At 44.1% G+C, this 22,937-nt stretch overlaps 1 protein-coding gene across 1 annotated transcript; it reads right to left on the bottom strand.

Moving 5' to 3' along the window:
- Positions 1 to 1,164: 1,164 nt before the first annotated feature.
- Positions 1,165 to 19,838, bottom strand: LOC121835606. Its single transcript, XM_042290040.1, has 12 exons — positions 19,223 to 19,838; positions 17,091 to 17,292; positions 15,749 to 15,875; positions 14,752 to 14,802; positions 10,703 to 10,765; positions 9,735 to 10,113; positions 9,504 to 9,668; positions 9,033 to 9,219; positions 6,821 to 7,063; positions 2,893 to 3,064; positions 2,632 to 2,777; positions 1,165 to 2,417 (listed from the first exon to the last, which is right to left on the bottom strand). Exons 1-12 carry the CDS (start codon positions 19,562 to 19,564, stop codon positions 2,242 to 2,244), a joined length of 2,253 nt encoding a protein of 750 aa, XP_042145974.1. The 5' UTR covers positions 19,565 to 19,838; the 3' UTR covers positions 1,165 to 2,241.
- Positions 19,839 to 22,937: the final 3,099 nt, after the last annotated feature.

Here is a 22,937-nt window from a genome sequence, read left to right as displayed (position 1 = left end):
GTACGACTCAGGTATACAGTCTACAGGCTCTCCGTGTGGTGGGTGTGGGGCTTCCTGGGAGAAATAAATTTCCAGAGGCTGACAGCTTGCGTGCTTTGGTGCATTCAGGAAGCTTTCCCATCAACCGAATAAGTCATGTGTGCGTAGGTAAGTGAAACAAGAACCCTTTCGGGGGATTTTTTTCTGGTCCGACCGCCCCCTCTCTTCTCAACCCCCACCGCCCATGAGGGCGTGAGGCTGTTGCATGTTGAAGCTGCACTCCATAAGCGACGAGGCACCACAGGCTAATCCGACGCTTTAGACAAACCGTGTGTGGAGAGTGCCTACACCAGGCTACACCACGTTCGAGACTCCAAAAATTCTATCAGACTGCAGCCTTCATTTCTCTACACTGCGCTTCGTCAGTGGTCATTGATATATATATATATATAAGAGAGAGAGAGAGAGGTGAACTACACGATGCGACAGGAGCCCACAAAAGTTGCCCCCCCCCCAGATCAGATGTACTTCCGGAGCTCCTGATCCCTGTTCATCCATTTATGCCACATTACCCGAACATGCACTTCCTAAAAGTGAACAAAAGCAAGTCTTCAGGGCACTATTCTCACAGCATTACAGAACCAAAATGCAGAGTAAGCCATTGACAGTATAGAAAACAAGTTGCTCCGGGTGCATCTGTACACCAGACATGCCTATTCAGCTGATGGCCAGCTGAAGTACACTAAAACGAGTATTTACGCTAGTTAGCAGATATTTTGCGAATTTTGCAAGCAGCAGGTTTTGGAATTATTTAGTGGAAACAATCGGCACTGGAATGCCCTGTATTCTGCATCGTGGCATGCATCATGTGTGTGATCTACCCTTCCCAATTGTTTTTCTGAAATTGCAGAATCCACAATTCTTTTTTTAAAATAGCAATGTTCATGATAATTAGCGTCAATTACCAAAATAATTGACGTTTTTTGTGATAACGTAGACTTTATTGCAAACAAATAAAAGATGGGTGCTTGTTGACTGATTGCTTTATTTTCAGTGCCACACAAACAGTTCTATGCCTGTTTAGAGGTGCACTACATCGAAACGATAGGAATTCACATCTCCAAAACAGATGTTGACAAGTCGAAACGAAACACATATCAATGCACTTTCTAAATGTATGCTTGCATCCAAAAATATCAATATCAAATTTATCTCAGATTCAAATTTGTTAAGAACCAGTTGCAGACGGATAATGGGGTCAGTGTTGTGTAAACGGAAAGGATAAAACAATGATCGCACACAGCTAGACCTTTGCACAACACGCAGATATACACTGTTTAGAATCCCATTAATGACCTTATGCAGGGACATCAAATCCCGCATCATTCGTCTATTACACAAAGAGTGTAAGTCAATCAGCTAACATAATCTCTCATAGTTATAAAATACCTTGGATTGCAAGTAGCGGCCATAAAAGAGAAATTTTCTTGTACTCGCTCAATAACACAAGAGTTAGTCTGCAATGCTGTTTCAAACTAGAGAAAAATCAAGGCGGCTTCGAACAAGAGAACGAAAGAATGCTGGAAAACAAGGTGCATTCTTAAAATCGCTCGATATATGCATAATGAACCAAACACACTGAGCAATGACAATATTTGTAACTTGATGATTAAAAGAAAATTTGGTATCTAAATAAACACCCAAAGCTCTAATCAGAGACACACGGCTAACAGTATTGTCTAAAACATAGCAAAATTGCAAAATGTCACGTTTCCTGCTGAGACAAATAACTGTTTTTGATTCGTTCATTACAATACCATTAGACGACCACAAAAAAAAGTAAAGCATACATCATGCTGTAGATAAACACAGTATTTGTCAGTCAATATAATTTATGCCATAGGCAAATAACCACATTTTTGAGTATTTCACACACAAGGCAAGGTAATTTAGAAAGCTAAAAAAACAGCAAAGGGCTGAGGTTGCTTCACACTGGGACGCCTGACAAAACGAAGAAAGGGTTCAATAGGCAATTAGACACACACACCAAGTTCTCACGTTAAGACAAGTAGCTCTCAAAAAGGTTGCAACGCCTGGGGTATTACAGAAGTCTGTGATCCAGATTGTCAAATGCATCTGTCATATAAGTCGCAAAACACGCGAGCCCATGCTCATGGCTTGATGGCGTCCTTGATGATGATAGCAGGCTGTCTGTTCAGTGTTCACTGCTGTCAACAGCAACCGCGCAGCTGCTTTGACATTTCATGTAGAAAAACGTGACCGATGCCTTGCAACTGCTTCACCCATCGATGGTTTGGGACCACATTTGCTGCTGAGTGTGTCGTGCGACACCCGGTACGTAGCTTTTCCGGCGATCGCATAAGTGGGCCACCTGTTCACGCACTCCAGCACAGCGTCGCACAGCTTCCGCACATAGTCTGCAAAGTACAAATAGAGTGAAGAATTATTACCACCTGTACTTTGCTTTCTCCATGTATAGACATTCTTTTTCCTCTCCTCTAAACTCACAGCCAAAACATTTCAGATTAGCTTTCCTTCGCTCCGTACAGAACAGAACAACTTCCGTATTGAATAATTCTGTTTGTGACCCGAGCATTATAAATGTTATGTGCTGAATATTGTGAGGCTTACCATATGTCACGCTTTCTTTGACAGGTGCAAGTGTCCACCGCTTCTGTGCCTTCGAGCATCTCTGGTAGAACTTGGGGCTCCCATCCTCATCAAGGAGCACGTCCCTGCCTGCATTTTGATTGTAGTGCAGGGCTGCGATGTAGGTGCTGCAATGATGATGTGTACATATTTGAATGGTTATCCTGGGGTGCTCATAAAATTAATGACATTAAAACTGTACCATGCACTTTCAATTTCATTGTCTAGTTCAATTTTTCTCACCGTGCGAGCATTCCGTCATACTGGAACTTGCTGGACTTTGGAGCAAAGTGTATCAAAACTGCATGAAACGATTCCAGCCCGAACGTCTGTTCCTTTGGGGACAGGAAGGGTATGTCCCTCAGCAGGTTGGGTGCCATCAGGATGGCTTCAAGCTTCCTGAATGTCTCTGTGCCTGGGCAAGTTTATAAACAAAACTGTGTTATGAAGTATACCAAGAAGCGGTCAAGCAGACCCAGCATTGGAAAATGTAGACATCTAGAAGATACTTCAAGTAAACTACAAGTTTACTTGAAGTAATTCCAAAGTTATATTCAATAAGTATACCCTACGGTGGTCACTATACTCCTATGAAATCTGCATATTGTGTCTTATTTTATTGGAGTGCTACACCAACTAGAGTATTATGAAGCACACACAGCCCGACAATTGGGAGGCCACTTTCTTGGGGAAGTCCAAGTGGAAACGAACATCACAGCATTTTTACCGGCTTTGATATTCGCATCAGTTGGACAATGACACTCTTGCACGCATCTATGACTCACCCTGACTGAGGTTGCGAAGCCATACGACCATCTAATAATTCTGTGTTCTTTTCGTTGGCGGAATCGGTTAATGGTTACCATTGCCTATGAAAATGTTTGGTACCACACAATGTGGTAACAAACTGTTCCTTTCAATATAATAGGACACCTCATGGCGTCTCGTCCTCATTTATTTCAAGCGAATTGTTACTATGGTGGTCAAATGCACGAACGTTGCCTATAGTATCACATTGTTGCATGAAGTATTGTGCTAGGCTCTGCTGGGCTCATCTCTGCACTGGAAGCTTTTGGAACAAACCTTGTGAACATAAACATTGGCTTCTATGTCAGCATTCCAATCACGTTTTATTGTTGGAGCGTGGTTCTCAGCTTTCGAAGTTCCCTAACTCAAATTTAAGCAGAAACATGCTAACTCGCACAACCAATCTAACTGCTAAATTCTCGCTTTTCACAGTCAACATCTTTTGTAATCATGTTGTATCCTTAATTTTTTCTTTGTATACACACAAACCCAATCTAGGCATTATTTTTGCTGTGAATAATATGTGAGCATCTTCAAGAACAAAAATAAAAGCCTGCTCGGCTCGTGTCAAAGCACGCTGGTTATTGTTGAAATTTAGGACAAGCAGCACACGGACTGCTTGTAGGGTTTGTATCACGGTTAGGTAATTGTATAGAGTTCGACATCAAAAGGACACTCTTGCGTTGAATGTGTCTCATGCTGACCTCGCTCATATTCAACCAGCTGCTCTAACTGATCACAACGAGTAGCGCTAACTATTTATGCGATCGATATGAGCACCGTTCGCACAGAAAAATGACAACTCTTTATTAGGCATGTGCAAATAATGGATTTTGGGTTTGAAGCAAATTTAAAGGTAATAGTAGCTTTGGCCAGATATTTTTTAATTGAATATTACATAGTTGCTGCACCTTTCTCCATGCCTTTCACTACTGTTACGCCATGCTTGAACAAAAATTCAGCTGAACTCGCAAAGGTTGTTCCCAAGCTTCTAATTGCCCACTTATGAGCTCTGTTAAATTTAATCTGGGTATATTTATAGACTTTGGCTATATCTTGATATATTTATAGACTGACAGTCCAATGCCAACATTAGGATGGGAAGTAAATGACAGAGTTAACATAAAATTAAACCTATAAGGGAGCCTCGTCATACCTCATTGAAAGCACTTATAAGTTCTTCTTGCTATTTGAAGATATTTTCTTCAATTATGAGAACAAAACAAGCACAAGTAATGAACACAGGTTGTTAAAACATTGCTGCCTATCATAACCCTTGCATAAAAGCCACAGTTGAATTTTGGACAATTGTTTACTGCAATATAAATACAGTCGCCGACGGAATTATCGGACGCCAAAATTACAGACTTGCTTGTTATTCCGGACATCAACGGGGAACCGTTACTTACCCGATTGAAATAGTACATATTAACAACCAGTTTTGCGGACAGTTTGCGGCCCTAAAGTTAAATTTTCCGGACTAAAATGCGAGCGGCGGCCGCCAAAGGGCTGTCATTTTGGATTTTTCGCTGGCTTGACCGTGGGCTTGGCTTGATGTTTTAAGTGGATTTGGATAGGTTTGGCAGAGCACTATTCTAGAGCTGCCGAATCAGCTGCTAGGCGTCCTATAGTATTTTTTTTGCTCCGCATCATCATCATCGTTTTCGTTTCTTTGTTCCATTGATTTTCCATCTCCAACCAAAGCCAGTCGCCATTTGTAAAGTGTGGAGCACGTTCTCGCCGTCTTCGTATATGACGCTGGCGCGGATGCAAGCGGACGTGATCTCCCGCAGGCGGAACATGAAACAAGGTAGCCTTCATGACTTTTTCAAGTCCGCCTAGGCTCAATAAAGCCAACGTTTGTGACCTGAGGATTTTTCGGACTGCTTTATTTATCGGACGTTTGTTCAGTTCTCACGAAGTCCGCAAAATCGGTCGGCGACTGTATCACCAATAACAATTTCTTTTTTTTTTATTACATCAGGCACGCACATGCTTCATACCCACTGATCTCCCATATATGATATAGGGGGCTGGACGGCACATTGAGCAGACAGGTATGGTATGAAACCACTGGAAGTAAGCGCCCTTGACAGGCTTTCTAACTCTTCCGAGTGCTGAATCGAACAGCGAAGCAAACAGACTGCTTGTTGTGAAGTAACAGCGCATGCGGACCCGAGAAGTCTCCTGGCAAACCATTCAATGTGAAAATTTTGAGATTCTAGTTGATCAAGTGTGCGTGTGTCCCACAGTCAAATGCCTCATTTTTGGGATTTAATCCAGAACGGGAGTATTAAAACCCAATCAAAAAAGCATGGACTGAAATATTGTCCAGCTGCACTAGGAAGCCCAGCACACGCAAGGCTACTGGGACAAGCATTGAACTTCTGGTGGCTTCACGTGCGCCAGGCTCGGAGAGCAGCTATCCGCCATACAGCCCCCTATAGTGGAAATCAGTGGTTATACCACTTGATGGTGTTTTTTTGCCCAAGTACGCAGCTGCACTGCGGTGAAGCGAGTTACAAGATTGCAGTGTCAGCTCAGCGAATATTGCTTCTTCGCAGTGCATCGGTGGTTGAGGAGAAGCACACTCAAGGGGGCTAACCCGCCGCGATCAACACTTTGAAAAGTATGGATATTGCAGTTAATTTTGAAGCTAATATCAAATAGCGTATAATTTAAAACTAGTATTTGATAATTTGAATATTTGTGCAGCCCTACTCTCCGCACATAGTACTTAGGCATTTGAAAAAAACAACTTTACATTCTTAATTTTCAGTGGCATTGCCAAGAATGCCACGTGCCAGATACTTTCAGTTTTCTTTTTGAGAACAGCTCTCTTTTGGCACAAAGATGGCACAAACTGTACACAAATACAACCTTTAGACGAGCATGTAGCAGGGTTTTCGTTGTGTCACAGTTTGGTGCAAATGGCACAGCAGTGCCACCACTGGCAGTGTCATTCATAATAAATAAGTAACTAAGATCATGCTTTGGTGTGGCCACTGTTTGGCCAAGGTTGTTCAATACTTTGTTGTTTCTTTTTGTATAATGTTCCATATGTATATATTTTTTTTCTGTATCTTTTCAAGGTCTCTCTCCCCCCGGTTGCCCATGCCTATGCTTGTACATCTAGAATGAATATGCTTACTTCCTCCTAGTATTTTTCAGAGTTAATGAAGATTTGCTTTTGTGAGGTTGACTTAGCTACACAAAATTTTATAAGTGTACCTGGTAGTCAAGCATATTTTGTTTGGAAAATGATTACTAGAAAAAAGTATACTTCAAACAAAGTACAAATCCCTGCTCCTGACAGAAAGTAGAAGCAAGGTACAAGCTACTTTACTTACTAGGTGAAACTTACCTTCTTCGAGCCAGAGACGATCTGGCACGTTGCCGTGCTCACAGGCTGGATGAAGGGGGTCAGGATGCCGGTGCACATTGATGATGTGGCGGATCAGGGAGGTCCACTTGGCCAGGACCAGCTTGCCGTCGCCATCACTGGTACTAGCACACCAGTGAAGGTGACGGACAATAGTCTTACTCCACTTCAGGAGAACGTTGTGCTGTTTGGATCGAGCCGCCGCCACGATTTTCTTGTTTACACCTAAAAAGTAATGTAAGAAAAGTATATGATGACAGAACTGCAATCTTTGGATGGTTCTGGTCTGGAGGCTTATCTGCCAGGTAATGCAAGAACTTGGGCTAATGGTGACATGAACCATGACAGATACAGTCTGGCCGTGAGGACAAGATTTATTATTTAACAGATTGATTTTTAGTATAATGTAGTGGCATTTATCATTATCAAGCTTAGTAAAGTTTTTCACCATTGTCTGTTTCTTTTACTCCTGACAGCACATGTGCTTATTCTCCCATCTACAAGGGCACAAAATGTACTCTAGTTTCCCCACAATTTCTCCTCGCCTGCATGTCCGGGGTGTATAACCCTCAGCACAATAAACCACACCTCGTCCAATGCTGGAACTGCAAGAGTGCTGAAATTTTCACAGTATCATACACAGTATACAACTAGGTGTGCCTCAACTACACTCATAGATGGTTCTACACATCGCGACACAGTTAACACAAACACAGCATCGGCACTTTTTTGCGCTGTGCTCGGCGAATAAATTGTGGGATTCCATGTTTTATCTCCTTGTAGCATCACATGAGCCCTTTCCTCCATTAAGTAGTTTTGATTATAGCAGATCATTTGACAAAGTAAAACAGTAAGAACTGATGGTGGTGGCTTGTTTGCCCTAACTGCGTCGCACTTTGTACGTATCAGCACGAAGGATTAAGTTTGCACCTGTAGAAGAAGGAAGTTCTTAGGATGAATATCGAGGGAGTTTCCAGGCCAAAACTATCAGGAAACTGCAGCGAAATTAGCACGGTCTCTGCAATATGTTCATACTTATCATGTACAAGTATTATGTTTTTACAATCATGTTTTCAGCATTCCACTGCCCACCATGTCATAGATTATGCACCATCCCCCATGTACCTTATTTCAATTAAATTTCAAAGGGGGTCTTAGGAGAACTCATGCCAAGCATAACTGCTATAGTGTGGCACAGGGAAATATAGTATTACAACACTTATGCGACACATGTACCTCAAACTTGCTCAACTGCAACAAAGCCTTCCTGCAGTGTTTTACATCCTTTCAGCAGATGACAACACTAATCTGAACTGTTTATCAACACAGTGTATGGTTTTGAGTAAACACGGTTGCTCAGATAATTAAAAGAGGTAATCGGGCCTGCTTTTGGCACAACTTGGATTCAGAAAATTTTAAAAGACCAGCAACTCTAGGCCAGGAGTTGATACATCATGACTAGTCATACGTTAGCAATTGAGAATCACTGGAATACATTTTAGCGCTCAAAAACAGGAACAAAAGAACGAGAAACAGACAGCACAGTGCGCTACTAACAACTGATTTTATTACATGAAACCGACACTTTTATACCATCCGAGTTTCTGATTTCGCCCCATCACTAGCCAACCCGATACCAGGCCGCGTCATTGAGGAACTCGCGCTCCTTGTCCAGTATATCAATCGAGGCCACGCTGACACATGCTGCACCATTCTTCTTAATCTCATCTGCCTCGACTATCTCCCTCACAGTCTTTTCCTTGTGACGTGCCAGAATCTTGCTCTCGAAAAACAAGGGCACACAAAGGCACAAGAATCTTGCTCTTTTTTTCCGAGAGCAAGATTCTGGCACATCACAAGGAAAAGACTGTGAGGGAGATAGTCGAGGCAGATGAGATTAAGAAGAATGGTGCAGCATGTGTCAGCGTGGCCTCGATTGATATACTGGACAAGGAGCGCGAGTTCCTCAATGACGCGGCCTGGCATCGGGTTGGCTAGTGATGGGGCGAAATTAGAAACTCGGATGGTATAAAAGTGTCGGTTTCATGTAATAAAATCAGTTGTTAGTAGCGCACTGTGCTGTCTGTTTCTCGTTCTTTTGTCCCTGTTTTTGAGCGCTAAAATGTATTCCAAGTTCCAAAACCAACTAGCCCAACAATCTACTCTACTGAGAATCACTGAACATGCATAGTACCTTTGGCAACGTGCCACACATCGAACCGGTGCTTGATGCCTGGGTGGTTCCTTTTCAGAGAAGCCTTGCCCTCCGAGTGTCTGTCAGTCACCAAGGTGTCCACCGTCATATCTTGGGCGCACAGGAAGTTAAGGGACCGTTCCATCCCCTCGGTCTCCATTCGATTACTCGAAGAGACTTCAGTGGACTGTAAAATATTTTTCAACGTATCAGGTCAGGTCTATATGTACCGTCTCACTGTCACCAAGGGGGAGCTAGGGTATAAATATAGTGAAATACTGTTTACAGTGCTAATATTATTGTATTGAAGAGCATCCAAGCTTGCAAATCAGTCTAGTCCTTTGCAGGGTCATTTACTGTCCTTAGCTTTAGTTGCTCTTCAACCTCAAGCCTGGATCTCTGTTAGATTTGTAGATAAGAGACACAAACTCTCTCTACAAATGTAGCACTCTTCATTTTATAATGACCTACCTTCACAAGCTCCGTGTGCAAAATACGATTAACAGATGTCTCGAGCAGAGTGTATGTGCCAAAGTCTGCACAATGGCCTGGTGTGTCGGCCCTCCCGTCTCCCGCGAGGCAGAGCTTTCTTCCTCGAAGCTCATCCAGGATGGTTGCTTGCTCATGGAACCAGACCTATGAAAAAACGAGGATATGCAAGTCAAGTCCTGTTTACTGTTGCACATTCCAAGCTACCCTAACCTCAGATACTGCAGGAAGCATGTAGCATCGCTGGATCTTGAAATACTGCGACTTCTTCACTGACTCCATTCCAAGGAAGGAAAATAGTCGCAGCACCTTTGCGGGACTACTTCCCGAGAACAGGGTAGCAGAACACACAGCGAGGTTCCCCATTGGCTTTCTGTGGAGGACAGGCTGACTGCGCCAAGTGCAGACGTGGGACTTGGGACATGTGATGTCAGCTCGAACCATTGTCCCCACGAAGGACAGTTTAGCCGTGCACTGTGGTGTGCCGCAGATCAGGCACCTGTCCAGGAGTTCCCTCAGGTTCGACTCAAAAACCAGGAACTTCTTTTCGTAGAACCTCTCGGGCTTTGGTTGCTCGGTGGATGCATCGGTCCTAGAGTAATAAAGGAAAAAAATATGAATTATATCAGGTTGCTAAGAAAGCGGGTGCAAAATGTTAGAAGTAGCTTACAATAAAAGTACTAAGTATGAACAGCTTTCAACTGATCGGTCAGTTTGGCCTGATGCAGTTCTGCCTCATCATAGGGGTATTCATTTTTAAAAAGTACCAGATTGCCACATCTTTTTTTTTTCTTTGTACATATGCATAGAAAGCATTTAGACCAGATATATTTCTACTTAATCAGCAAGCTATGCAAACCTAGAATAATCCCAACTATTACCGGCATCGGAATACTTTCATACAATGTTAATGCAGGGTATGAAGCTCACTTTCTACTTATTTTTGTACCACGTGCTTCCAATTGCTATCAGAAGCCAACACAAAAACTTACTTAGGTCTACTACAAATCTGCTAAGGAGGTTCAGCATAGACTAACCAGTGCGCTATGCAGCTTTAGGAGTGGAAATCCTCCGACGATTTGCTAAAAATCGGGTTATGCAAATTGTTTTTATAAATTGCTTCCAGACCATGCATCACATTGCTGTCTTGTTTAAACTTGGGACATCAAAGGATAGCTTACTCGTCATCAGAATCATCCATGTCGCTCTCATCACGGCAGTATGGTGGGTCTTTCCAGGCCTCCCTGCATGCGTAGAAAGCATTTTGCGTAATTGAGCATGCATAAAGACTTCAATATTCTCTTTAATAATAACCATTTCAAAGGTACAACACCACCTAAGAATCAGCCAGAAAAAAAAAAAAATGATTGCTTGATGTACCAAGCAACAATTTAACCTTTACATCTTCAAAATCACTAATAAAAAAAAAAAAAAAAAAAGAAAAAAAGAAAACTTCAGGAGGCCTTTATAAATCCTCGAGTTTTAGAAAGCCAGCAGTTCAGAGCAGGCCAAGAATGTTTTTTCTTTTCTTCTTTCAGCTAACAATATTTTAGAAACTGAATTCTGAATCTGGGATTTGGTCCAGGTGAAACATACCCATGAGCTTTCTGTGGAGCTCCCATGTTCACAAAATGCCTGAAGCTTAAATTTAAACAGCAAACTTTAAAACAGAACATACTTCTAGCCGATTGGAGCAAAACAGACCAAACATTTATATGTGGGCATCCCCAACTTCCTCACAGGGCATCAACTCATATTTGTTCTGTCTGTAAACAGACATGTAGCTTCTTTTGCTCCAGTTGATTTCTTGCACTAATTTCAGGCAGAGGAGTAAAAGCCAAAAAAAGGAGTAAACAAGGTTTGGACATCTTATATATATATATATGTGTGAGAATCGGCCCCGCCATCACCGTGAATGGACGCGGGAACAGGACCGAGTTTCATTTTCTTTTCTTTGCGTGTTTGCGTTTGCACGTGTGCCTTTGTGTGTGGGTGAACTGGCAACGCTCGTGCGGGCTCGGGCAGGGGACATTTTGAAAGAAGACGAGGGGGACAGCGCGTGGAGAACCTTCTACAAGGATTCGGAAATTGGCTTCGCTTGTAAATAGACGTGTTTTTTTTCTTCCCCCTATCCGCGGAGTCCTGTCTGCTTTACTCTTCCGTCAGCGACCATCAGCTGCCTCCGTCGTCGGGTCCCGGCGCAATCTCAAAGAAAGAACATCTTTACTGGTGCAGTCGACAGGATTGCGTCAGCAGACCCCGGCGGCGTGTTCTTCACAACGGAATCGGCGGACAGGGACTTGACGCGGCTTTGGTGGAGCCTTCTAAAGAGAAGACTGGACCACCGAGCTCCTTGAAGGCGGGACCACCGAGCTACTTCGTGGCGACAGAGCTACCTCGGACCAGATGCCGTCCCACTCCAGCGAGGAACGCCTGAATCTCCAGCTCGGACATCATTTTCGTGCCCGACTATTCTGAGCAGCGGGCTGCGTCTGTGATCCAGCGGCAATCGTTGACCTTGCGGTAACGTGATTCTTTGACGTGTGCCCGCCATGGATACAGACAGCGCAGAGCGGCGGATGCCGGTTCTAACGCCAGAGCAGAATAGGGGTCAGAATAGGGATGTTGACGGGCCAGGTGAATCGTCACCTTCGAGTGGAATAGTGGCAAACACACAGACACAAAGGGAGGGGAACGGAGGAATCCGATCAGACAGCTTAATCAAAAAGGAGATAGAACTAGTGAAGGAGAAAGAACGGCTAATACGTCTCGAGCTAGAGCTAGAACATCTACGCTCAGGGAACCGAACGTGAGCCAGTGAAGGCGGCATGGAGTTCGAACTCCGAAATGAAGCTTTAAGCTTTTCCAGATTGATGAAGGAAGTACTGACTCCCATGCCGTCGTCCGATACGTTAGTACCAAGCTGGTTTGACACCTTGGAGAATGTTTTCGAGAGGTATATAGTCCCTCAACGGCTTAGAGGATATCTTGTGCGACCTTATTTCACGGAGAGCATGCGTGCACTAGTGAATAGGCTAAACGTGGGTGAGAGAAGTGGGTATGATGCGGTCAAAGAACGGGTCTTGTTAGAGATCGGACTGTCGGAAGCTGAAGTCTGGAGGCCCTTTGTTGAAACCACCACTTCTCTCAAGGAAAAACACAAGAGCCCAAGGCAGGGCATCATACCTAAAAATTCTCGGGTGAAGTGCTTTAAATGCAAGGAATTAAAGCACCTTTCCCGCGAATGTCCCCGGAAGAAGACACCAGACGGAGATCTTCTATTCCACAAGAAAGGAGTAGATGCCGAGAATGTAACTGTGGAGGAAGACTCCAGCCGTGAGCCCGACAAGGCGACGACCGATGTGGGCAAGACCGACGGTAACAAGTTGGACCACCAAGGTCAGAAGAGACCAGACTCATCGGTCCGCGAGGCACCTCAGATTGTGTTACAGGCCGACGATACGAAGCGGTCGTCAAAGAACAATCGCAGCTGCGTGTCTGCGCGGGCTGACGTTGACGATAGAAATGAGCTGAATGTCTCGCGTGCCTGGGAAACGTCCCAGCGAGCCGAGGATGACGACGACGAGCAGGGGAACGTCGACGACGAAATGCCGTACCCTTTTCCTCGGCAGCAAGCATCCCGGCGATCTGAGGACGACAGATGTGTGAACTTCGACAACGTCGAGGCCGGTCCCGACATCTTACCTGGGTTGCGCAAGTTCCGGCAATCCAATGACGACCATGTTGAGAACATGGGCGTCAGTTGCAAGGAAGATCCGAGAGTATGTTTTGGGAGACGAACGTTCCGGCAAGCCGAGGACGACAACGGCGAGAAAGTGGATGACGATGAAGGACTGAACTTACCGCCTGGTCGGCAGGCGTTTTGGCGAGCCGTGGACGACGGCGGGGAGAACGTGGACGACGACGACGAACTTAGTATCTTGCTTTTGTGGCAGACGTTCTGGCAAGCTGATGATGACCACGAGAAGCATGTGGGTGTCGACAAGAAGCCGGACATGTTGTCAGGGCGGCTGACGTCACAGCGGGCCGGTGAAAATCTCAGGGAAAGCGGGGACAGCCACGAAGACGCCGTCTTCAAGATCAAGCCGTCCCAGAATATAGCTAGAAACGCCGATGAAGGCTCGATCACCTGCCAGCCGGCCACGTGTGACAGAGCTGCGAGTGCAGAAGACGTCGACAACGGCGACCGCCTGCGAGGATCATTCCTGATTCGCAAATCAGGACAGAATATAGACTGTCGTCGCTCTTGCGCGGCGATGTTCAGGAACCAGCCATACTTCGTCCGATTCAAGCCCCGTCGAAATCTGGATGGCTTGAATAACCTGTCAGCAAAGAGACCAAGGCTAGGAGCCTAGATGCTGCGCTAGTCTCGGCACGAGCTTTGTCATTCCTTTGGAGCCTTGGTGGGCACAGTAAGAATCAGTTTACTAGCATATGATTTGCGTATTGGTGTAAGTTTATTTTTTTTTATAGTTTGGATTCTGACGGGTTGAGTCACAAACTCTGTGTAAGGTGTGACGGATATGCGGACGCGTTTGAGTTTAGATGTTATATATTATTTTTGACATTTCGGGTCTAAAAAATATACTTAGTCGGGAGGTGTGAAAATCGGCTCCGCCATCACCGTGAATGGACGCGGGAACAGGACCGAGTTTCATTTTCTTTTCTTTGCGTGTTTGCGTGTGCACGTGTGCCTTTGTGTATGTGAACTGGCGACGCTCGTGCGGGCTCGGGCAGGGGACATTTTGAAAGAAGACGAGGGGGACGGCGCGAGTGACAATCAGCTGCTTCCGTCGTCGGGTCCATGCGCAATCTCGAAGAAAGAACATCTTTACTATATATATATATATATATTAGGAAATCCAGCAAACTATAGACTGCGCGCTGCTCAGGCAAAATGGCGGACGAAAAGAGGTCGTTTTCGTCGTTCAGCACGCGGACCACCACAAATTCCTGCACTGCAGCGTAAAATCAGTGTTACATTTCAAAGCAAAGCGATTTTTCGACGGTAGAAACCTTCTTATAGTCAGTGCGTAGGAATGATATGGCGGAATTATAAAAATAATTACTGGAAACAATGTTTGTTTCTATGCTGCCTACGAGAACCAAGCAGCGATAGCAGACGACAGAGTCGAAACGACCTCCTTTCCTGAGCTTCTCGGCGCTGCCGCTACGCGGCGACGATTTCGTTGGAGTCGCGAATACTCACGTGTCTCCATCACCACTTAGTGCTGTGACTGCCTCATCATCCGTGTCGTCCCTGAAAATGTATTAAAGTAAGTCAAGCTTTCTGCATAACTGAAGATATATAAATGTCCCTCTTTCAAAGCTGCAAGGAGTCCTCCCAAATTGGAACATTTTGTGGTGCAAGTACATATGTACCAGCAATAGGGCAGACAGGGAGCGCTAGCGGAATTAGGCAACAGGAGAGAGCACGAGATGGTGAACGCTTGCCTAACTGATTACTTTGTGTAAGACATGCCACATTTATTTTTTCCTCGCAATGACCTTTCTAAATAGTACTAACTGTACGTGAGACACATGAACCATCAGGTACTTTTAGCATTGTTGTTTGAGATTGGAACACCAGTAACAACAAGAAAGCAGTGCTACGGAGTCCGTCACAATGCAGATGATGCAATGTACCCCCTTACAACAATGTCTGTCATCAAGAAATGCTCAACAAGTAGCTGGAAGTGTCAGTTCCAGAATGGCAACACTGAAAATTGCTTAAAAACATTAGCTAGGCAATGATATCTAATTTGCAAGGTATTGTAAGTGGCCTTACATCGTCTTTTGCATGATGAAAGTTGTATCCTAGGATGATACCTGAACGGTCTTTGCTGAGAAAAGGTGAAACAGAGCCAGCTAACCAAGCCTGGGGCACACAGTTCATTGAGTCTCGAGTTAGCGTTTCACTCCACTCATGCACTAGTCTTGACTGCTTTTTTTCCCCCACTCTCAGCTGCGACGCTGGTTTTAGGAAGTCAGTCCTCATGTAGCACTTGACTGAAATTGAAAGCCTCACCCTTGTTTCTCGGCATCTGCTAAAACATTTTAATAACGACGGCATTTTACCTAGGCAGAGATATTCCTTGAAAACCTGTCTGCTAAAAAGATTTCACATTCTGGTATAGTGCCATATGTGTCCAAGCTAGGAGGTCTCAACGTTCAGCACCGTAAATACCACAATGTGCAATGCATACCCGTCGGCGTGATCGCCAGGTTCATCAGGATGATACACGGTTGAAGCTTGTAAAGGTGGCCCTTGTGTGCCTGCTGTGCTGTCGGTCTGGCTACCCACATGGCAAATCGATTGCTGTGTCTGAGTGCCTAAAAAGAAGTGCATTTTAACATGCTTGAAGCAAATGTGTGGCTGGCATCAATCGCAACGCTGGAAGATATGCTACTGATAACAAACATGCAGTTTTAAGTTAAAGCACAATAAGATCTGCATGGGTATATTCCAGCACTTCAAACAAGATTTTATATTGCCAACAGATGAATATCAGAACTGATAGACTCGTTCAAAAGAAAAATGATTTCAGACCATGTGCAACATCCTGTGCTGCTTTTCGTTTCAACCAAAGAACTGCATACATATATTGTTAGCTAAGCATGTGACTCACTTCTTGGTAAGGAAGGGTAGGCCACCATAAGGGTGCTGCAGACATAAAAAAGCATAAGGTTTAAAAGCACAAACAGACAGGGACAATAAGAAATAACAGAAACGGCAGGGATGGGAGGCTGTCGTTTGTGTTATTTCCTGTTGTCCCCGTCTGTTTGCGCTTTTAAACTTTATACCTACCGTAGACCAACTAGTCCAAACCAAGGTTTCAATAAAAGATCACCTTTCTTATTTCCAAAGAGGTGCTGCATGCAGTGTTAGAACGTAGCCAAAAAGGGAATTGGGGTATGTAAAACAAAAGCAATGAGATAGGCACGGAAGCATTACATAGGTAGGATGTAAGAGACCAAATAGATTGCAGACAAGCCCTCAAGTTTCTACACTCTTGGCTTAAATTAACCAAGAATCATGAAGATTGGATAGAAAAGTGATGTTAGATAAGGAGCACTAAATTACCTGGAAGGAAAACCAGGCACATGTTTTTGAACAATATGCTGCACCTGAGAACATGTTGGCAGAAGTGTTTTATCGACATTACGGTGGAGACTAAAAAGTCCTAGGTAAACGGTGTGAATCATATGTCCTCAACCGAGGCATCTCTTGCATAATGTCCATTAACATAATGCATCTTTTGTCTCGTGAAGCATTCCACAAAGCTGCCGCATTATATACGACCACAAAAAGCGCACACAATGTCTTCACGCTTGGCTACCAATCAGGCAGTCACAAATGTTTAAAACAAGTAATGCCAGTTCCCTGCAACTATCATGTGAGGAGTGAACTGTGCCATTAGGTTAGGTTAAGTTGTGCCATGTCAGGAGTTGGGCTACACAGTTGAATTTTTTATTTCACAATAAAAGAATAAGCAAAGCAAATTCCAAAGGAAGGAAAGCAATCTAATGATTGGCTTTTTTACGTACCAATGCTTCTGCACCTGAAGGCTGTCTGGGTCATCTTCTTGTTCGTCCCCAGGGGAATATTGGCTTGGCAGCCAACATCAGCACTCACTGATTGTGAGTGTTCCACGTTCGAGCCCTCACTGTCTTCATCTGTGACCGGAACCGGAGAAGCTCCTTGGTCAGATGGTCCAGGCTCAGCACCACTCATTGCATCCTGCACCAGCTGTGTTCGATAATGCATGATTTAGACTGAGACAGAATACTTTCATTACCAGCCTACCATGTTCTGTACTATACTGCATTCTTTAAAAAACACAAATAGCATGAAGACATGTACAAAGTAGAAGGGGACTAACAGGAAAATGCTGAAATGTTACATGTGTTACCTGCTGATATTCATGTAACACACCATGTAATGCAATGACATCACCTGGCAAATGATGTCAAGTACATAACGTCGTCACGTCACTTTGTTACACGACCAAGTAACCACGTCACATAACGGGACGTAATAATGTCACATGACATCCCGTCATAGATAACAGAAGTCAAAGAATTACACTGCCATCTTAAGCTACTCTGCTATGCAGGTCAAAAGATGTGCACACTGTTTCCTATCAAATGTTTGAAGGACAAACTTACCCCAGTGAAAAGTAAAACAATTAGAATGCTTTTCACCTATGTCAAGCATCTGTCTGCTAATTACATAAGTCTGGCGGGCGGAAGTGGTCGTGTTAAAGAGAGTGGACAAGCTCGATGAGCCAAAAACAGCGCTTGCTTTTTGGTGTTTGTGGGCCAGCATAATGTTTTAGCGAATTGAACGGACATGAAACGAATAAGGAACATAGTGTGTCGGGGTTCTTTTGGGTATTGCTTTCAGCTCCGTATGGGTGGACACACTTTGTAGGCTGTTTCAACCATCTGTCGGCTATGAGAGCAGTCAGGCTCCTGTTGTTAGCAGACGGGTGCCTTATATAAAAGAAAAAAAAAAACAATTTTTTTTATTTCTGTACTTTTTACTCAGGTATGTTTTTTCTTCGAAATGTTTACAGAAAAGAAGCACCACCTATGGGCACCACTAGTAAATCACAGCTAAATGCAATAGCAAACTGATTCATGCAGTCTCTTCAAAGGGCCATTGAACTCACGCAGAATGTGATTGTTAGCAATCATCTCTTGCTTCTTAACAAATTTGCATTTCTCTTCCTCAGACTCAAATAGTATTTTACCTCGCAGAAAACAAAGTAAAGATATGTGGCAACAGAGAGATGTTTTAAAAAATCAAGGAACTACCGCAAGGACCTCTCATAATATTAATAAGTGTGGCGACACCATTCCTAACAATGAAGGAGACACCATCTAAAAGGACGAAGCAATTACTGTGTAGCAGTTCCATAGGCAAGCTGTGCATTATTTCTTTATATTTTTTTTAACCATGCCACTAGCTACGTGATGCAACAGGTACACAGAAATACATTTCTCATCTATGGGAATGTCACCTAATGCATGCGGCACGCCCCCAACGGACGCTCCCCAAGTGGGACAGACGATGACCGGACACGAGTCTGTAAAAAGCTCCTCCGCGAGCGGATATCATGGAGAAGCCTACGCACGAGCAGACGGAAAGCAATTCACTATTTTCGCCTTCTTTATCTTTCCCTTCTACCTCATCGTATTTAATATTAATAATATAATGATTAATGATTTGCACAAACCTGGGTGGCGTGCAAGGCCCCATTTCCCTCCGCCTTCGATGGGGGCACGGGTGCCTCGATAATAACCGAAACCCTGTCTAAATTCATTCACTCGCTCGCTCGCCTCGCCCGCCCCCCCCCCCCCCCCCCCCCATAATAATTAAATAAATACGTAACAACGCTGACAACAATCCACGAGCCCCCGAGAGATGTGAGGTCGATCAACGAGGCGCATCAAGGGCCGCCGCATTGAGTGACGCTTCGAACTTCTCTCTTGTTTTCCGGTCCAATCGCTGGCACTCAACTCGCCCAGCACAATACATATGACATGCAAATACACGGACAGTTTCAACTCTCCTCGAATCCACGCCATTTCGTAGAAAGGAAACGACAGCTGCGTGAGAAAAGCGAGATCGTTTCTCGAGCGGTCACGTGAATGAAAGGAAACCCAAAACAAACCTCTGTTCTTCTTCTCTTCGCCAGCGCGCCTCTTTCGATGCGGGGTCGTCGGGGCTCATTGTACTTGAATACTGTGGGCACGGCACCAGGCTTCAGCTTACGATACCCACGGCCAAGGCCGAAGTCCAACTTGAGCAGGCTTGTCACCTCAAAACACTCGGCTTCAAAGTGTTCGGAGCACACTCGAGTTGCAGCCGTCGGGCTCCATGCTTTACGCCGTACAGCTCGGAGCCACTGCTCGCGCAGGACGCCATCCTTCGGAAAGCTATGAAAGGACACGTTTGGAGAATTTTTGCTGCTGTTCGTGCAGTCAACGGCACAGCACCAGCTTCCGCCACCCATTCTATGGGTACGGTAACTGAGTCGCGATTTTGCCTACCATACGTTCACGGTAGCACCTCGAGATCGAAGCGGGCGGGCGCAGAAGCAATGGCGGGGATACCCAACAACGACGTCACTTCCCGTGCGACTAACATTGTTGCCAACTAAGGTCCGCTGGTTGGAACTGACTTCAAACACGTAACTTAAAAATTTAATAACTGCACGAATTTTTTTTATTTCTTCGAAATATTTCACCAAGTTGTTGACTAGTGCCTACTTGTGCGGTGAGGCAAGTTTGAGGCGAATCGGGGGGCATGAAAAAAACGACGGACTACCCCTTTAACGGTCCAGAACGAGGACGTGGCGACCCCTGGCACAGCGTGGAAGGCTGAAACTGGAGTATATGTTATCGGCGTCCCTTGTAAAACGCGATTCTGCATATATTATGACGGCATTTTCGACACATTGAAATAAAACGGTAGTATTAATTTCACACATGGACAGGGTCACAATCTCTCTAGAAATGTCGGCTCTGTGACGTCACAAAATCTGGAATAATGAAGTGAAGACGTTCTTGCTACACTTTTGGAGACATCACCAATTGCGAGGGACGTGTGCCTCGGCGACTGAGGCAATAACTGGAGTGACTATCCGAATTACTAACCCCTGTAAGTGGCCTCAATCGTAGATACCCGTAGGCGTTAAACAAAAGGAAAGAGGGGCGCCAATTATGATCAGTGCTGATTGTTTACGTCACGACCGGAGTGGTCCGTCTTGTGTTTGGACGGGTCCGCCTCGCTCTCCCTTGAAGTCATAGGTTTCGTCTGGCAGAAGGTCTTGTTTATCGAGACGCACGTACTCAGGACCTCGTGCCCGTATGCCGCCTTGCGATGACCTCGGAACACCAATCACAGTTCTTCTTTTTCGGGGCCCATCGATTATCTATCTGTTTTTTTTTCTTTATTTGTGTGTGAGGGAAAGGGGGGTGGGTGGGCGGGGGATGGTTATTTTTATCTAATTTGATCTCGTTGCGATTTTTTGATAGTTTGTTGTATTGTCGGTTTATCGGTGTATTGCTAAATTCTGCTATAGCCCCAATGAGATAGATAGGTCTATCTAGAACTATTTATCTAAAAAAAGGGATTTCTATAAATATAGAAATCCCATTTTTTCTTTCGCTAACGCTGGGACCTATTTCTTAATATAATAATAATAATAATAATAAAAATAACTCTATTCACAGCATGTATACCCGTTGCTTCTGCGAATATTTACAAATATTCTGAAAATCGTGTGGTTGAGAAAAGAGAAATTCTTTTCGGGAACAAACTGCCAGTTTTGGCGGATCCAAAAAATTGCAAAAAAAATAATAATAATTTAAATAATTACCTAAAATGAGATAATTAGCTGTTGAATGAGGGCAAATAAACATATGGTTCCTGTTAGAAACTTGCTGAGCGTCATCGAAAATTCCCATAACAGTAAATTTTCGAAGTCGCAAGGCCGTACTTGCGCTTGCTGCACGAGTGGTACATGTAGCGTCCCTTCGCGCTTCTCCAGTCCTTCTAGTCGTTCTACAGTTGTTCGATATAGGGGATTTCGACGACACTCAAAACATTTCCAATTGGAACCATCTGTTTATTTTCCCAATTAAAAAATAAATAATTTTGCCGATTAGAATGCCCTTTGCAATCGTCCGCCGTGGTTTGCAGTTTGTTCCCGAAAAGTTTTTTTATCTTCTCGAACACCCTATTTTTAGGGATGTTTGTAAGTCCTCGCAAAAATGTCCGGTATATACATATACGAATATATGCATATGGCACAAAACTGTACCGGCAGCTCGTCTGGTCCCCAGCGCTCTTCTAGAGACAGAGCGGTGCAAAAAATAAGTTATATAAATATTCTTTGAAAAACGCAACAGCAAAGAAAGAAAATATCAAGAAACAATAAGAGAGGAAAAAAACTTTGAGTAGCCATTACCTTTCATACGGATAAAAGAGTAACATACAAATGCCATAGACGTTTATTGAATTTATCGTAACTTCGAAGTGAAGGAAGCTAAGCAAGAAAAAGCAACATATTTTTATTTTGAAATATGGTATTCACGAAGTTCACGTGAGCTAGAAGGTATCTTCTAAAAAAAACGTAACATACATATTTTTTTCGCACGTCTTAGATTTGTAAGGCCAAGCAACTGTGAGGCTCATATTCTTGTTCTTTTGACCACTTATTATCCCATCCAAGGGAGCGGTCCCAACCTTTTATTGATGCAAGTAAAAAAAAACTCTTTTTACGATAATTTATCTCTCTTAAAGAGAATGTTGTCGTGTGCCCACATTGAACCATGACGAGTCACAAAAGGAACTTGTAAATGTCGATTCACAAGTTTTCTTTTATTATTTTTTTTCTTTTTGTGAGCTTGGAAGAAAAGGTGTAACTAGCCTTTTAAACCGAACTTGACAGGTGTGAGCCTTAAGGACGGTTCTCACATGCAGTGTGGCGCTGATATAGCGTTGCTGATGTGTCATCAGCTACTTATTGCTACCATGAGCAACCGTTTCGACGGAGCGATACAAAGCTGGTGAACGCTCCCGTCAGCACGCGCCTAGCGCGGGGTCAGCGCTGAACTTGTAGCGCTGCGCTGCATGTGGGAGCAGGCCTTTACTGTTCGATTCGCCAAGGAGCACTATTACGTTTGCCGCCATGCGCCACCAGAGTCGCGCAATGGACGCATCGCAAGAGCTCGGGTCCTTTGCTTCTGACCTTCGAAAAACAAGCAAACATGTGGTTATTCCTGCATCACTTCGACTGAATAGTCAGCCGCTGTTTGTCTTATTAATATCATCACGCAAAACACGCTGATATCCCCGACACCATCGAATGCACCAACTGTGGCCGTAGGTCGGGTAGCGGAATCCAATAAAACAAAAAGAAAAGAGAAAGCAAAGGGTGCAGGCATGGAGTGCCTGCAACTGCTTTGCAGGCAGTTCATACCTGCAAAGCAGTTGACCTCACCGTTGACTGCGCTGAAGTTTACTTCAATATCCTTTTTGTTTACCAGAACTTGACCTACACAACCCAAGCACCTCGGACACCGAAGATTACAATTAACGTTTCCTTTTCTCCAGTAAAACTACAACCAAACATTGCAACACGCAGCTTTGCGGGGGTGATTAAATTCTGTTTAAGGCAATCTCTACCGTAGCTGACCATATATGACTTAATTTCTATTTTTTATGCATGAACATTTCACCAAGCGCGCAGGAAATCCATCTCAAGTCCGCAAAGACCGTTGACTTGTGCATAAAAAAAAATACGGCATTGGATATCATTTATTATTTAAATAACGCCCGAAATACAAATATTTTGGGTGTAACTATATCATGCTATTTTC

The sequence above is a fragment of the Ixodes scapularis genome, unplaced genomic scaffold, assembly GCF_016920785.2.
Source record: "Ixodes scapularis isolate PalLabHiFi unplaced genomic scaffold, ASM1692078v2 PGA_scaffold15__6_contigs__length_5221840, whole genome shotgun sequence".
NCBI lineage: Eukaryota > Metazoa > Arthropoda > Arachnida > Ixodida > Ixodidae > Ixodes > Ixodes scapularis.
Note: the sequence above shows the minus strand (reverse complement) of the source record. Positions and strands in the feature narration are given on the sequence as shown.

Bases quoted from the DNA above. Each gene is read 5' to 3' on its own strand.
- LOC121835606 (XM_042290040.1), bottom strand. From the start codon at position 19,564: ATGGGTGGCGGAAGCTGGTGCTGTGCCGTTGACTGCACGAACAGCAGC. The intron at 3,065-6,820 runs GTAAGTTTCACC...AAACTTGCCCAG, and splicing joins TCGTCTCTGGCTCGAAGAAG to GCACAGAGACATTCAGGAAG. The intron at 2,778-2,892 runs GTGAGAAAAATT...TCATCATTGCAG, and splicing joins TATGACGGAATGCTCGCACG to CACCTACATCGCAGCCCTGC.